The sequence below is a fragment of the Anguilla anguilla genome, chromosome 17 (assembly GCF_013347855.1).
Source record: "Anguilla anguilla isolate fAngAng1 chromosome 17, fAngAng1.pri, whole genome shotgun sequence".
Taxonomy (NCBI): Eukaryota; Metazoa; Chordata; class Actinopteri; order Anguilliformes; family Anguillidae; genus Anguilla; species Anguilla anguilla.
The window spans coordinates 11,204,299-11,217,491 of record NC_049217.1 but is presented as its reverse complement, the minus strand read 5'-3'; the positions used below and the strand labels follow the sequence as shown (position 1 = coordinate 11,217,491).

The window sequence follows — 13,193 nt, the reverse complement described above, 5'->3', positions numbered from 1 at the left end:
GACCGCCATTGACCTCCTGACTGTAGAGGAGGTATATAGTTCAAGAGTATTTTCTCAAGCTCTTGTCATTATGATGGATCCTCTAGGTCATGGATACTCAAGTCTGGATCTCAAATCCAAATGCGGCCCTGGTTTTCTTTTCCTCCAGGTAATTAACTGAACAATTAGTGCTACTGATTGGCCAGACTGTATTCACACCTGAGTCCCAGGTAAAGGGAGGGTGGAAAACCAGCAGTTCTTGGACCTCAAGGGCCATGATTTGAGTAACCGGGCTCCAGGTCATCCTGCCTCCAAACATTTCACCCTGCTGTCATCAGACAGATGCTATTGTTCCATCAAATGCTCTACTCTCCACTTTCAAAGAAGATATTTTACATCTGATACAGTGCAGATTTTCTCAATTTTTAGTAAAGGGTATTTGAATAAATTTTAGTTTCACCATGTAGAAATTACAGGACTTTTTACACATAGCTTTAACCAGACATTAATCGTTTGATCACAAATACACAATTGTGGACAACAGAGCCAAATGAAAAATGTCTTCATTCCAAATGTTATGGAGCTCACTCTATGCACACATACATATGTATTTATTGAATGTATGTAGGCCTATATGATGTGTAAATATGTAGTTTGTTAACTGGTCAGTGGTTATCTAGCCTATTCTTTGAGCTGTTCTGAAGTAAAGAAGGTATGACAATCAATATATCTTCATAATAAATGTCCCCTAACTGCCTGTTTCTCAGTCGTATACTACAGCAGGTAGACAATGTCACTCACCTTCTCATACATACCAACATCTTTCTGCCGTTCACTTCGCTGTAATTCCGAGATCTACTTTAAAAAAATGAAATGTAAATTCAGTCAAAACAATGGGAATACTCAGTACAGAAACTTCATCAGAAACATTCCTTACCCACATGTAGCCACTAGGGGGAACTAAAGCTACAGTCATTTTAACAGCAGGGGTAATAGAAAACAGTTCAATGCTGCTCCACAATCTGAGTTCTCGAGATATGATTAATGGCCTTTCTTGTGTTGTGGGAGTAATACTACAGCTTCTATTATGGATTAATCAGATGTTCCACTCCTACGTTCCCTCATCCTCCCTTTCTCATAAGAACAGGATTCTAGCAACAGGAGTATCACAAGGACAAAACAAAAGGAATTCTGACAATGTTTGACATATCAGTGCAATAGCCAACCTTTTTCCAAGGTTTGAATTGAGTTTGAATACTGGATTTTTCTCTATTTAAGTTTGCAGAGCTGGGTTGTAACACTTATGTGAAACACTTCTGTAGACCCCTGAGAATTGACAAACAAAATATGTTACTAGCCAAAACATACAATTAAATCAAATAATAGATAATAATTTGGCCCTGGTGTGATATGTTGTGACTGAGAAGTTTTTAAAAAAATGCTGGTCCTTCAACCGTTTTTCTCTGTCTCCTACTGCATTTCCACTGTCATCATTACACAACGCTTGTTGCATGAAAGCAATGCAATATTGCCAAACCAAATTCACTAGTGGTCAACCAGGTCATTAAATTCAATAGCACTGACTCATAATCACAGATCAGATATCAAAGATCTATTAAATTCACTTCCAGCAAAACACTGTTATTTGAACTGCTGCACACAGTAATGCTTTCATGGTCAGATTGCTATATACACCAGCATCTTCATTCTAGGGTGTAAAACATTCACTGACTCTCCTGTAGTACAGTGTGTGGCTAACTTTTTCCAAGGCTAGCTTTCGTTTAAGGTAAATGGTAAAAGATGTGCGTGTTCTGAATGTTTACAAAACAAAAGAGAAGTAGTTGTAGAGACAATGTCATTGCGCGACGTCTTTGACGGTTATGTGGAATGAACACATGATGTGAAAATCAATAGAATTGAAAGTGAAAGCACTCCGTCTTGATTATGCGGTTCCTAGGATACTCACACATGCACAAAACAAGCACTCGCCATTTCTGACATTATTAGGGGTCCTAGCAGCGAAGCTGCTGATATCCTATTGTTTTGTTCTGTTTTTTATTGTTATTTTTGAATTATTATTTTTGGTCCCTAAAACAGAATGGGGAGCAAAAACCCTAAACCATAGAGCTACAAAACATGGCAGTTTTGTAGCTCTATGATTTCCATATAGAATGGTAAATGGACTGCATTTATATAGTGCTTTTATCCAAAGCACTTTACAATTGATGCCTCTCATTCACCAGGGCAGTTAGGGGTTAGGTGTCTTGCTCAGGGACATTTCGACACGCCCAGGGCAGGGATCGAACTGGCAACCCTCCAACTGCCAGACAACCACTCTTACCTCCGGAGCTATGTCGCAGCTATGCAGAAATCATAGAGCTATGAAGTGCCACTTGTGAAGTGCCATAATATTGGCTGTGTTTGCTTGCACTCTGTGTATCGCTGGTTGCAGCTATGTTCATTGTTATTATTATTATTATTATTATTTATTCGTTTTTTTAATAATTTGCTAAATTATTTATACAACATTATGCTTCATACTTAAAATTATATTTTGGTTTAGATTGCTTTGGGTGAAATCAAATGTTTCATAAAACAAAAAAGGTTGTGTCATAGAACAAAAACCTGTGATGATGAAAACAGGCATTCAGCCTATCTGGTTCCCTTATCTTTATGTATGGCATAGGGTAGTAGTAAGGAAGGGGGCAAAAATAAAGACTCGATAAAGTTACTGCACGAAAGACCCACCCCTGGTCTACAGAGTATCTGTACACTGTGTCCAGCCTGGGCTGAAACAGTCTCTGCCTCCAAGAGCTTGCCAGGCTGTATTGTGGTTTAAACAGTACTGACACATGAACATAAACACAACAAAGAAAGGAACAATAACAAAGCTAACATAACTTCACAAGAATAAGTTTAAAACATTGCTTGTGTGTAAATACTAGCATGTGTGCATGTGTGTGTGTGTTATATGTGCCTTGTTTAATGTGATCACCACAAAGCATTCTCCATTTTAAACCCGCCCCGAAGGGAACAGCTATATAATATCAGTTTTACTTTCACTTTCCCATAAATGCAGGCCTCTACTAGAACTGATAAGGATACTGTCACACTGTGGCACAACTCCCTTAAGTTCCTTTCTAGCTCAGATTTTATCTTTATGAATCTTCTATCTTTATGAATCTAAAAAACAAAAAACAAAACAAAAAAACTTTTGTTCAATTATGGATCTGATCCATTAGCTACATTAACACTAGCCAAATCCTCACACTTTTCAAAGCCATGGAAAAAAACTCAGTTGAACCCACAGAGAAAGAATTTGCTTCACCTTATCTGATGATAGTAGACTATGGTAGATCTCACTAATAAGTTGCTAGAATCAGCAGAACCCCTCATCAAGCCAACAAATCTGCTCTCCACTTTCCTGGAAAACTGACATAAATAAGAAAGCAACATGCCGTGCACTGTTTATTCTAACTCGTGCTAAGACAGGAAAGCCAACTAAAAAATTTTCAGTTTCAGAATGACAAGAATATCCACTTGACCATGTTACAGAAAACCATAGGATGCTATTGGCCTCTTGTACATTCATAAATGCTTTGACAAACTATTACATTCCAGAAAACACAACTAAATAAAATGAAACCTTATGAAAACTGGAGTGTCAACAAACAAAAATGCACCATCATGAAATGATACAAAACATACAAATGAAAACATACAGATGACAAAAAAAAGGTTGGGTATATCGCAATCCCACTGGCCTTAAAGTGCACTGTGGTTGCTGGGGTTTATTGAGATCGTCAGCTGGCTTGGCACCTGGGTGGCAGTCACCATTTACGCAGAAATGAAACCTGGGAGCCGGAGCCGCACAGAAACACGACTTCTGCGCCATGCCATTTCATCTTTACCCCGAGCTGGACCCACTCACCTACAGACACCCGCATCCTGGGCGTGCAGCCCTGCAGAACTAACTATTTAATACAGTCTATATAGTATAATATAGTAGAATACTATACAGTTTATATAGTATAAAAATATAGTATAGAGAGACCACACCATTCAGATAAGGTGACCTCACTAGGAGTAACACTGCAGTCTAACACTGACTTTACCACAAGAGCTGGAATTTTGGCCTTCTGTTAATATCACTGTGCTGCAGAATGGCAAACCAGGGTTCAAGACACATGTACAGCCTGGGGGTGGGGGGGGAGACTACCGGAACAGATCACGGACCGGGGGGTGGGGGTGGGATGCAAATTCATTACAAATGAAAGGAAAATGTTTTTTGTTTTGTTTTTTTAACCAATTACTCAGACCACACATTATATTGTCCAGTCAAAACCACACACCGGAGTTGTAGAAATTATTTGAACGCTGGACATTTCAGGGCATCTATCAACCCTTGGGCTGCACTGGAAATATACTGTAAATATATTGTAAACACTGTAAAACACTGTCCAGTGTGACTAACAACTCACATGAGATTGCATGGAACGTGATAACAATTTATGCAACAGCTCATGATAGAGTACCTTCCACAGGTTAAATACATCTTATTAATACCTCAACGACAGCATATTAAATTATCCAGTGCAAAGTGATTGCTGTCAAAACTATATGGATAACAGCATCTGCTAAATGCCCAAATGTGTGGAACAGTTATGCATGTCATTCAAGTCCAGATTTGACACATTGCTGGCTAGGTACCATCTAGACTGCACTGTAAATGATTAGCTTAGATGGGCTGAATTGCCTGTCCTTGTCATTGTTATGTTGTATACAATATATTTAATAGATAATTATCTTTAGTAAACAGGCAGCTGCACTGACCGGAGTGTAATAAAACTGTGGAAAACAGTGTCAGGTACAAGGCAAACCAGCAGTATAAAGTCATTGCCCCTCGCACTGCACGTTGGATACCTGATCTGTCTCAGTTCTGTAGAAATGAAACTCAAGGGACTAATTTGAGCCTGTAGAATGTATGGCAGGGAGGTCAGACTCAGTTCTGCAGGGTCACTCTATCTGGTGGTTTTTGTGTTTCAGTACTTAACATTGTTCATTCAAATGACTTATTGGGTAGAACACACCTTGTTTGTGATAGGTAATTTGGTAGCAAATTTAAAGGCACCGCCTAAAAGCAAAAGTAATGTGCCGCCTCAGCTTCCTGAATTTAAACACACCGTGTCCGTAAGGACACAACAGGAACAACCTGAGAAACAGGGAAAAAAGACCACTGGGGAGCAGGTCCTTAAACCACAAGCGTGTTGGTTAGAATCGGGCGGGGCATCGTTGAGAATTTCTGCAGGAAGATTCCTGAATATGACATTTTTACTGGAGAATGTAGATTGCACAACGTAAATTGTGCAATGTAACTTGAGCCCTGGACAAACAGAGGAACAAATGAATAACGTTAATCTAGCGGTGCTATAACCTGGCCGCACCTGACCAGTTCCGTGAAACAAAACCAGTCGACAGAATTTGGTACGGTGACGTACTGGGGTAGGCTGCACAATCTGACTGCAAGTCTCGAGTTTTCGTATCTCAGATTCGTCCGTTCTCGTTTACAGATTAGCCTAATTTTTTCCTGGCTGCAGGGTGCAGGGGACGATTTGCGAACTGCAGCTAACATGAAAATATACCAGTCAGGTTATTGGATAGGCCCGTGCTCAAGTAGTCTATAGCATACACTGGTTTCACTAAATTTCATTCGGCCGCTTGTAAAAGATTTTTTTTTCTTTTCTTTACCGCATCGCAGTTAAAACGCAGATTGCCCATTGTCTTTCTACGTAGTCTGCGCCGTTGTCGTATGGTATACGACAACCCGATTGCAACTCGATGTTGCAAAAAATGAATGAATTAATAAATAAAACAAACTCGTTGTGTCCCAGGGGGTAAAATGAAGACATTAGTGTGAATACTCGCAAGTAGCCTAAACTGGCCGCCAGTTAACATATCTCTTGTGCTCAAATCTCATAGTAACGATAGGCCCTATTCCAATACCAAAAGTTGTCTTAAAAGCTTTTTAGTGATGTTATTTTACATGCACATACCACAGGAGAGCAGCACATGCGCCCAGAAAATAAGCTAGTGTGTTATTTTCGCACATCGATGTCTAATTAGGCTATACGGTTCCTTCTGTAGGCTATACTTTCATCTGCTGAGGGACAGGCATCATATTTTGTTCATAGTTTACAGTTTGGAGTATGCTGTAATTATTCTTCACCTCAAGTAGTAACACGGTAAATCATCATTAAGACACATAGTGTATATTGCTCTTCTTGTTGTAGGCTACTGTGGCTGGAACAGGCGATCCAACTTCTTTGAGGATCTCGTCGAATGTGTTTTTTCCAGATGCATTCACAGAAATTTCTGGCATAATTCATTCGAGTGGTTCATGTTAATTTCTACGCAAAAATAAAGATAAGATTATTTTTAAAAAATCGATAAATAGGCTAGCCTATGTATCACGTAGGGCTGCGTGATTAAGAATTCGACCAAAAGGGTGCACTTCATAGAAATAGTAAGGTTACAGTACCCCAAGAATTACCCCTGTAGTCATTCCCAAATAAAAAAACTGGTCACTACATAGGAAATGTTCGCCTATGTGTCATAGCTTTCAAGTCGCTAGGTACGTAGAATATTGTGTAGGCCCTACGTAGAATGGCTAATATTTTAGATTCCTTAGAAGTGAAACTTGGGGAACACCAGGATGAAAGAATTCGAAATTTAGCACGCCCCTGGTTTAGCAACCTATTCAGTTCTGTGAATTCAGTTTGTAAAACCGAAAGAGACATGTTTCCTGTAAACCACCTTGTCGTAGGAGGAGCCACTGAATACATTTAAGCCTGCGCGGAAAACGACACCAAATTCTTGCGAACCACCACAGAGGCAAGAAACCCCTGTCTTCATTCAACCTGAAACGAACAGCTGTGGATTTACAGTGTAGATGAAAACAATATCGACCACGGGTTTGTGGAAGTACCGCTCGAAGCGAATCAGGACCGCGCGCTCAAGGTCCACCTTCGGATTCGGCTCCAATCTGGAAAACAGAGTCATTTGCCAAGGCATTTCTAAACATTTCGGACGTTTAAAGGTGATTGTTATACATACATATTTATTTATTATTATTTTTTAAGTGTAATTGTTTTGGTGAATTTCTGCTTGCAGCTGTGCGTCGGTTTAATCGTTCAGTTTTAACATGGAGCGCAGGCTGATGCATTCTTATTTCCAAGGTTGTGTATGGCGGACGGGGGAACAGTTGGATTTTGTTGGCTTTTTTATCGCGTTATGACGCATGATCCGTCCTTAATTTCTTAGACTTTAGATAAATATGTGGGAAATGGCGGACAGATGGTGCGCGGTGCAGTAGATGCTGTACAATAGTCATACATTCAATACAAAATATTCGCGGACGAAATTAAAAGCAAGCCTCCGGGGTGATTGCACATGAGGAATTGAACTGGGGAAAGGGTTGTGCAACAGGCAAAATCGCATTGTTGTCAGTAATTGTTTATTATTAATTAAAACATATTTATGTTATTTTATTTGTATTTTTTATTTGTTTTGGGGGGGGAGGGGGGGATCAATCGGTGGAGGAAAGCTACTGAGTGGATGAGACGGATTCGTCCCCCGTTATGAGGATCAAACAGAAATACAAAGGATCTCTCAGCGTAGTCTGTGTATGATTCTTGTTACGTTAGGTTTGCTTGTTGAATATCTTGGAATTTACAAAGATTTCAGCCAATCACAATCTAGTCGTTTTTCTGGACTTTCCCAGCCGTGCTATCTGTCCTTACATTTTTTTGGGTTTTTCTGAAAAATGCTGGATTCGTTTACTTCTGAACACCTGAGCTGGAATGAATATTTCCTAGTTTGTCCGGTCTTTCCTTTGTGTTTAAGGAATGCTCTCCCTTACGACTGGCATTGTACAGGAGGAATCTTTCATGTCTAGGAAGGACCAATAACCCAATATGTGAAGAGAACAGTTGCAATGCCATTGCCCCAAGCTGTCACCCTAATCGGCTCTGCTAACTTTGCCTTTTTCTTCCTGCTCTCAGGTCAGACATTGTAACCTGGCCGGGCTGGATGAGGGACGCTATGGGAGGCCGCATGGGCTGGCCCTCATTGTAGGATGGTAGCGCAGGGTGATGTGGAAGGCAATGCATCAGCTGCTCACACAGCACGACGCGACCGTCAGCCGGCTGACCCCTTGCCCAGCCGACAGGTCCGCCCCCACCCCCGGGCCCTGCCCCCGCCCTTGCCGCGCCCCCAGAACCCCGAGTGTCCCACGCACTTCCGCCCCTTCCGCAACGAGAAGGACTTCCGCCTCATCACCGCCACCAGCACCATGCTGGAGACCAGCGGATTCTACTGGGGGCCCATGGCGGTGGAGGAGGCCCATGCCCGTCTCAAGGGGGAGCCGCTGGGCACCTTTCTGGTGCGGGACAGCCGGCAAAAGGACGTCTTCTTTACCCTGAGCTACCGGAGCTCCTCGGGGCCCGTCAGCATCCGGATTATCTTCCAGGGCTCCCGTTTCAGCCTGACTGGCAGCAAGGAAACCTTTGACTCTTTGTTCAAACTTCTGGAGCACTATTCCTCTCCGCGGAAGAGCCTGACCAGGCCGTACCGGAAGGTGAGGCTACGGTCTCTGCAGGAGCTCTGCCGCCAAAGAATAGTGGAGACGTGGGGCGGGGAGAGGATCCACAGCATCCCGGTCAACCCCATCCTCAAAGACTTCCTACTCTCATTTCCATTCCGTTTGTGAACAGTGCCGTCGGGTTTACAAAACAAAAGCATTAAACCTCGACCGGCACACACCACACAGGAGATACTTGACAGTTTTTGATGTTATATGCGGTTTTCTGCAATGTTATTTATTGTAAACCGCAACATTTCTTTGTAGCAGACTATGCATTTTCTGAGGAAAATACAGACCTTCTTATTGAGAGTTTACATGACGGTGAATGTATACACTATGCAGGAAATTACCATATCTTGCCCATCATGTGTCTGCTATGCAGGCGGAAATATTTTTCAGATACTGAAAAATAATTAAAACAGAAAATAAATACTGTTCCTTTTATAAACTTGTTAGCCTTTGTCTTTGCTTACACTAGTTCATTGGGTCCAGCACGAGGTGCTACCAAGAGGACTCTCACTACACAGCCTTTGCAAGAAAATTATTTTTTACATTTAAGAGGTTAATGGAGGAAGACCTCTTGCACCCAGTTTCTAAGGGGTGTCAGAACAAACTATCTAAGAATCAAGCATTTATCAAGTGTTTTCATTAGAAATACCTTGATTCTACTGTACATGGCTAAGCCACAACAAAGAACAAGTTTGGTTTTGAAATTCTTAACGATTGGCTTTTTGCCTGTGCTTTTATTCTCCATCTAGGTCACATCAGATATATTTGCAACAGCACAGTTGGTTTATATTTGAGGTTTTCTCAGCTTTGGATCAGAAACCTTAAGAGGCGGCTGGTGACGTTTGTGAGCGCTGTGAGTGTTTCACAAGCAGGCCGTGACTGTGGCGATCGGTAGATGGAGAGGAATTGACATGCATCTGAAAGTGGAGCTCATGTCAGCCAGTAATCGCTTATGGTTTCTGGAGCCATTTACGATAAATGCAGCCAAAAGCAAACAGGATCTCATGTGAGGGAGGGGTAGGGGGTGGGGCTTGCTTCAGTGTCAGAAAGTGGAGATACCGTAAGTGTGTAGAGTTGATAGTTGCGATAGCAGAGGCAATAAGCACACCATATAACTTATACTTAAAGATTGATATCGATTGATATGAACCACAGTCCTCTGTGGCCCTCAGATTCAGTTAACAGTCATTTTTCTTTAACATGAGCAGTTGTGTTACTAGTATGATGATGACTGTGGGTTGTCAAAATTGAACTTGTTTGAGGAACTGCAACCATGCACAAATGTATTAATTGATGACTGAGTACAAGCTAAAATTACATTACTTTTCTGGGAAGTGGGAAATGCGTTAAACAAAAATCTAATTCACATGAATATCAATACTAGACAATACATATAAAATAATCAATCAAGAGTAAAAAATATTCTGTAGAAAGCAAAATGAAAGACAATATTATCACTGTAGATATAGCTAGTTAAAAATATTTTCTTTTGAGTACCAATCACCTCAGTCATATGTTTTAGATAAAGCACATGGGTTTTATTAGAAGCTATTCCAAATGTGAAGTGTTGAACAAGGTGATGACCAAATCAATCCCCCCGTTATTTTAATATAAACACCTAAATCTTCACAGCTCAATTACTGAAACCTCTTGCGTTAGTTTTTACTTAAGCCTCGTGGGCACAAGAAAGCACTGTATGACTAACCTCTTCACTCAGGGAAATTCTGAAGGGTTTTCAAAGGAAACTCGTCTGAGTGCGGTAAGTGTGAGACTCCACCAACACTTCCCATTTCCCTCCCGCATGCTCACTTGCAGGAATTGTGCTCCTTGGCTACAAAAAAAAGAGAATTGGATATAAAAATGAAACATTCCTGGTCATGCCCACTCTAATATAAATAGAATTTACATTTAAGATTTTATTCAGTTAATTCTGTGCTTTTTTCATATAGCGAATAGCCTGCTGGATTATGATCAGTTATACCTAGTGCTATACATTTCACTCTCATACATGTTCTCATATCCATGCGCACAGGCACATATATATACACTCTCTCTCTCTTTCTGAACACACACACACACACACACACACAAATGCAAAAATCCTGTCAATCGGCACCATTGGCAATTATCACCACCTTTATAGATTTGGGCCTGTGATAATGCTTGAGAAAAATTCCCTGTATTGCCTGTTCCAAGAAAAGGCAACTGTACTTTGGGGGGGGGGGGGGGGGGGGGACTTACAGCTCTCAGATTCTGGTTCTTGATTTCGCCAGCTGGAGAGGGGAATCTGCAAACTCTGCCAACAGGAGTGATCGGGATCAGACTGGGCAAGCAAAGCATTTGGATCAATGCCTTTTCAAACAGATCAGATAGAGACACACACACACACACACACAAAATAAAAATACAAGACACATAATGACCAGAGGAGACCTGTATGACTCAAAAATATATTATCCAAAAGCTAACAGTCTAAGAAATGAGTTGTAAGCAAGCAGGATGTATCTGGAAAACTAAACGTATAGTTGTGTATGTCCTTTGTTTCTTTGCTTTAAACTGGAGGGTGTATGGAATCCACATGGTCAAATATGTCCAGGCATTTTTTTCCTTCTTTTTATCACTGAGCGTTTCTGTCAAGCAGATATTGCGCCGCGGGTCCTGTCTGAACTGAAGCAAACCCACACTGGCCTCGGTCGTTCGCTCGCTCTGCGCCTCCGTAGGAGAGAATCGGATCCATGGGGCAGACTTCATAAGAACCGCAAGCCCTGAACTTTTTTATCTAAAGGACGCACGTGGGAGGCATTGAAAGTTTCTGATAGTCTGTATGGAGCTACCAGCATCTTTACTGTGGCCCATTTTAAAAACACTTGAAAGGATGATGTGCGCTCAAGAGATGCCAAGGACGCGAGGCGATAAAAACACAACGCCAAAACCGAAGCCCCACGTGGTTTCCTGTCTCTACATCGCATCACACGGTAAAACGGATCAGGCTGGGACGCAAGAGTTTATTTTGCTACCATTACCAAATATACATAAAAAACTTTAGTTCACTCAAAAGCATTTCTAACGATTCTACCACCACGCACACAGTGCTAGATCGGTGAATTAGTCAGCCACCCGCATTTGGTTTGGTTAACGGTGTCTGCTTGTGACCAAGAAAATGAAATAGAAGCAGTGTGACCGCGTCATCAGGAAATAGGGTATCAAAAAAAAGTTAGTTTGAAAGGAAATGACACTGAAGTTTGAAGGTGAGCAACATGCTGGTAAAATAGCTGTGTATAAGGGCCATACGGCATGACTCAGACAGAGATACGTCACCAGCATCACAAGGCAGATTAAGGGAAATTGTAGCTACAGATGCACGATAATTTATGAAAATCACTAAGAGGACTATTTAAACAATTTCAGTTCATCTTATCAAGTTTTATAGAAAAAAATATATAAAATGGGTAAGAAGCCTTGCCTATTGGAATACTGTAAGATAGTCTTAAAACATAAAAGTACAGCAATTCTATGAAAACCACACTCAGAAGTTTTTTTTGGTAGACATAATTAACGTTTATTTAGCATGTAGGTTAGGTCCACTTACCCGGTGCATGTTTGGTATGTTTAACTAAATTATTGTTAACAAGTATAAAAAGTCAATTTTTATTTTGCACTGAACATTTCACTCATACAAAAGTACACTTAATCCCTCTTGTACTCATTAGATCTGCTCATCATTAACTAAGAGAAAAATGTACCACATCAATACCAGTGGAGCCACAGGCCCCAGGGTAGAGGAGCTACCTGGCGGACTGAAGAATAATGAGCTGTGGAACTCCGTGTTCTTTTGGGTGCCATGAGCAAAACAAACCTGCTGTTACCAGCGCTGTAGCAATAAACCGTAAGCTCCAATTACTCTTGTGTTAACTTGAGCCTCCTTTCGACACACTGCAATGCAGAGAATAGAACAATGAGAATATTTTTTCCCGGAATTTCGCAGAAAGTGGACACATAAACAGCAACGCTCCACAGTAATTGTGACAGTTCCTTCTTATGTTAAGTGGGAGCACGCACACGCACGCACACACAATGCTGCATTTCAGAAGGCAGAGGAACATTTCATAAAATGCAGCCGGATATTCTCTGAGGAAAAACTGCAAGCACTTGGAAATTAACCGTTTAGGGTGAATCTCTGATTACTTAAAAACCTTCCCAGTGTCAATAGCTCGATGTTTATAGAGTAACATTTCCTTTCTCACTTTCCCAATGAAAATGTATTTCTCCTGGGAAACCCCTAAAAGCCACACGATAAATTACACTATTAGAGTAAATATTTATACAGTATGAACTTAACTGCCAGAATGAATGAAGGGCAGGAATTTAAAGTGGCCTAACTTCTGGGACATTTATGGATTTGGGAATGGTGAATGGATGGGGGGGGAGGGGGGGGGGGGGGGGCTGTTGGAAGTTGAGGGGACGATTTGGGACAGGCAGCTGCTGTGTGGCCCGTACCTTATACGTCTTCATAGCGGTGGATTGTGCAGCCACCTCTTACCCTAGAGACCTGGATTTCATTCTT

General features: G+C 41.2%; 1 protein-coding gene and 1 long non-coding RNA gene across 2 annotated transcripts; one reads left to right on the top strand and one right to left on the bottom strand.

The window, feature by feature from the left end:
• Positions 1-614: 614 nt before the first annotated feature.
• LOC118216123 lies at positions 615-11,384 on the bottom strand. The gene is made up of 3 exons (XR_004762967.1): positions 10,871-11,384; positions 10,335-10,460; positions 615-837 (listed from the first exon to the last, which is right to left on the bottom strand). It is a non-coding gene; the product is annotated as an uncharacterized LOC118216123 (long non-coding RNA).
• socs1a (suppressor of cytokine signaling 1a) lies at positions 6,618-9,071 on the top strand. Its single transcript, XM_035397148.1, has 2 exons — positions 6,618-7,075; positions 8,040-9,071. Exon 2 carries the CDS (start codon positions 8,114-8,116, stop codon positions 8,744-8,746), a length of 633 nt encoding a protein of 210 aa, XP_035253039.1. The 5' UTR covers positions 6,618-7,075; positions 8,040-8,113; the 3' UTR covers positions 8,747-9,071.
• Positions 11,385-13,193: the final 1,809 nt, after the last annotated feature.

What these genes read in the sequence shown, in the direction of transcription:
- socs1a (XM_035397148.1), top strand. Translation starts at nt 8,114, where the DNA reads ATGGTAGCGCAGGGTGATGTGGAAGGCAATGCATCAGCTGCTCACACA.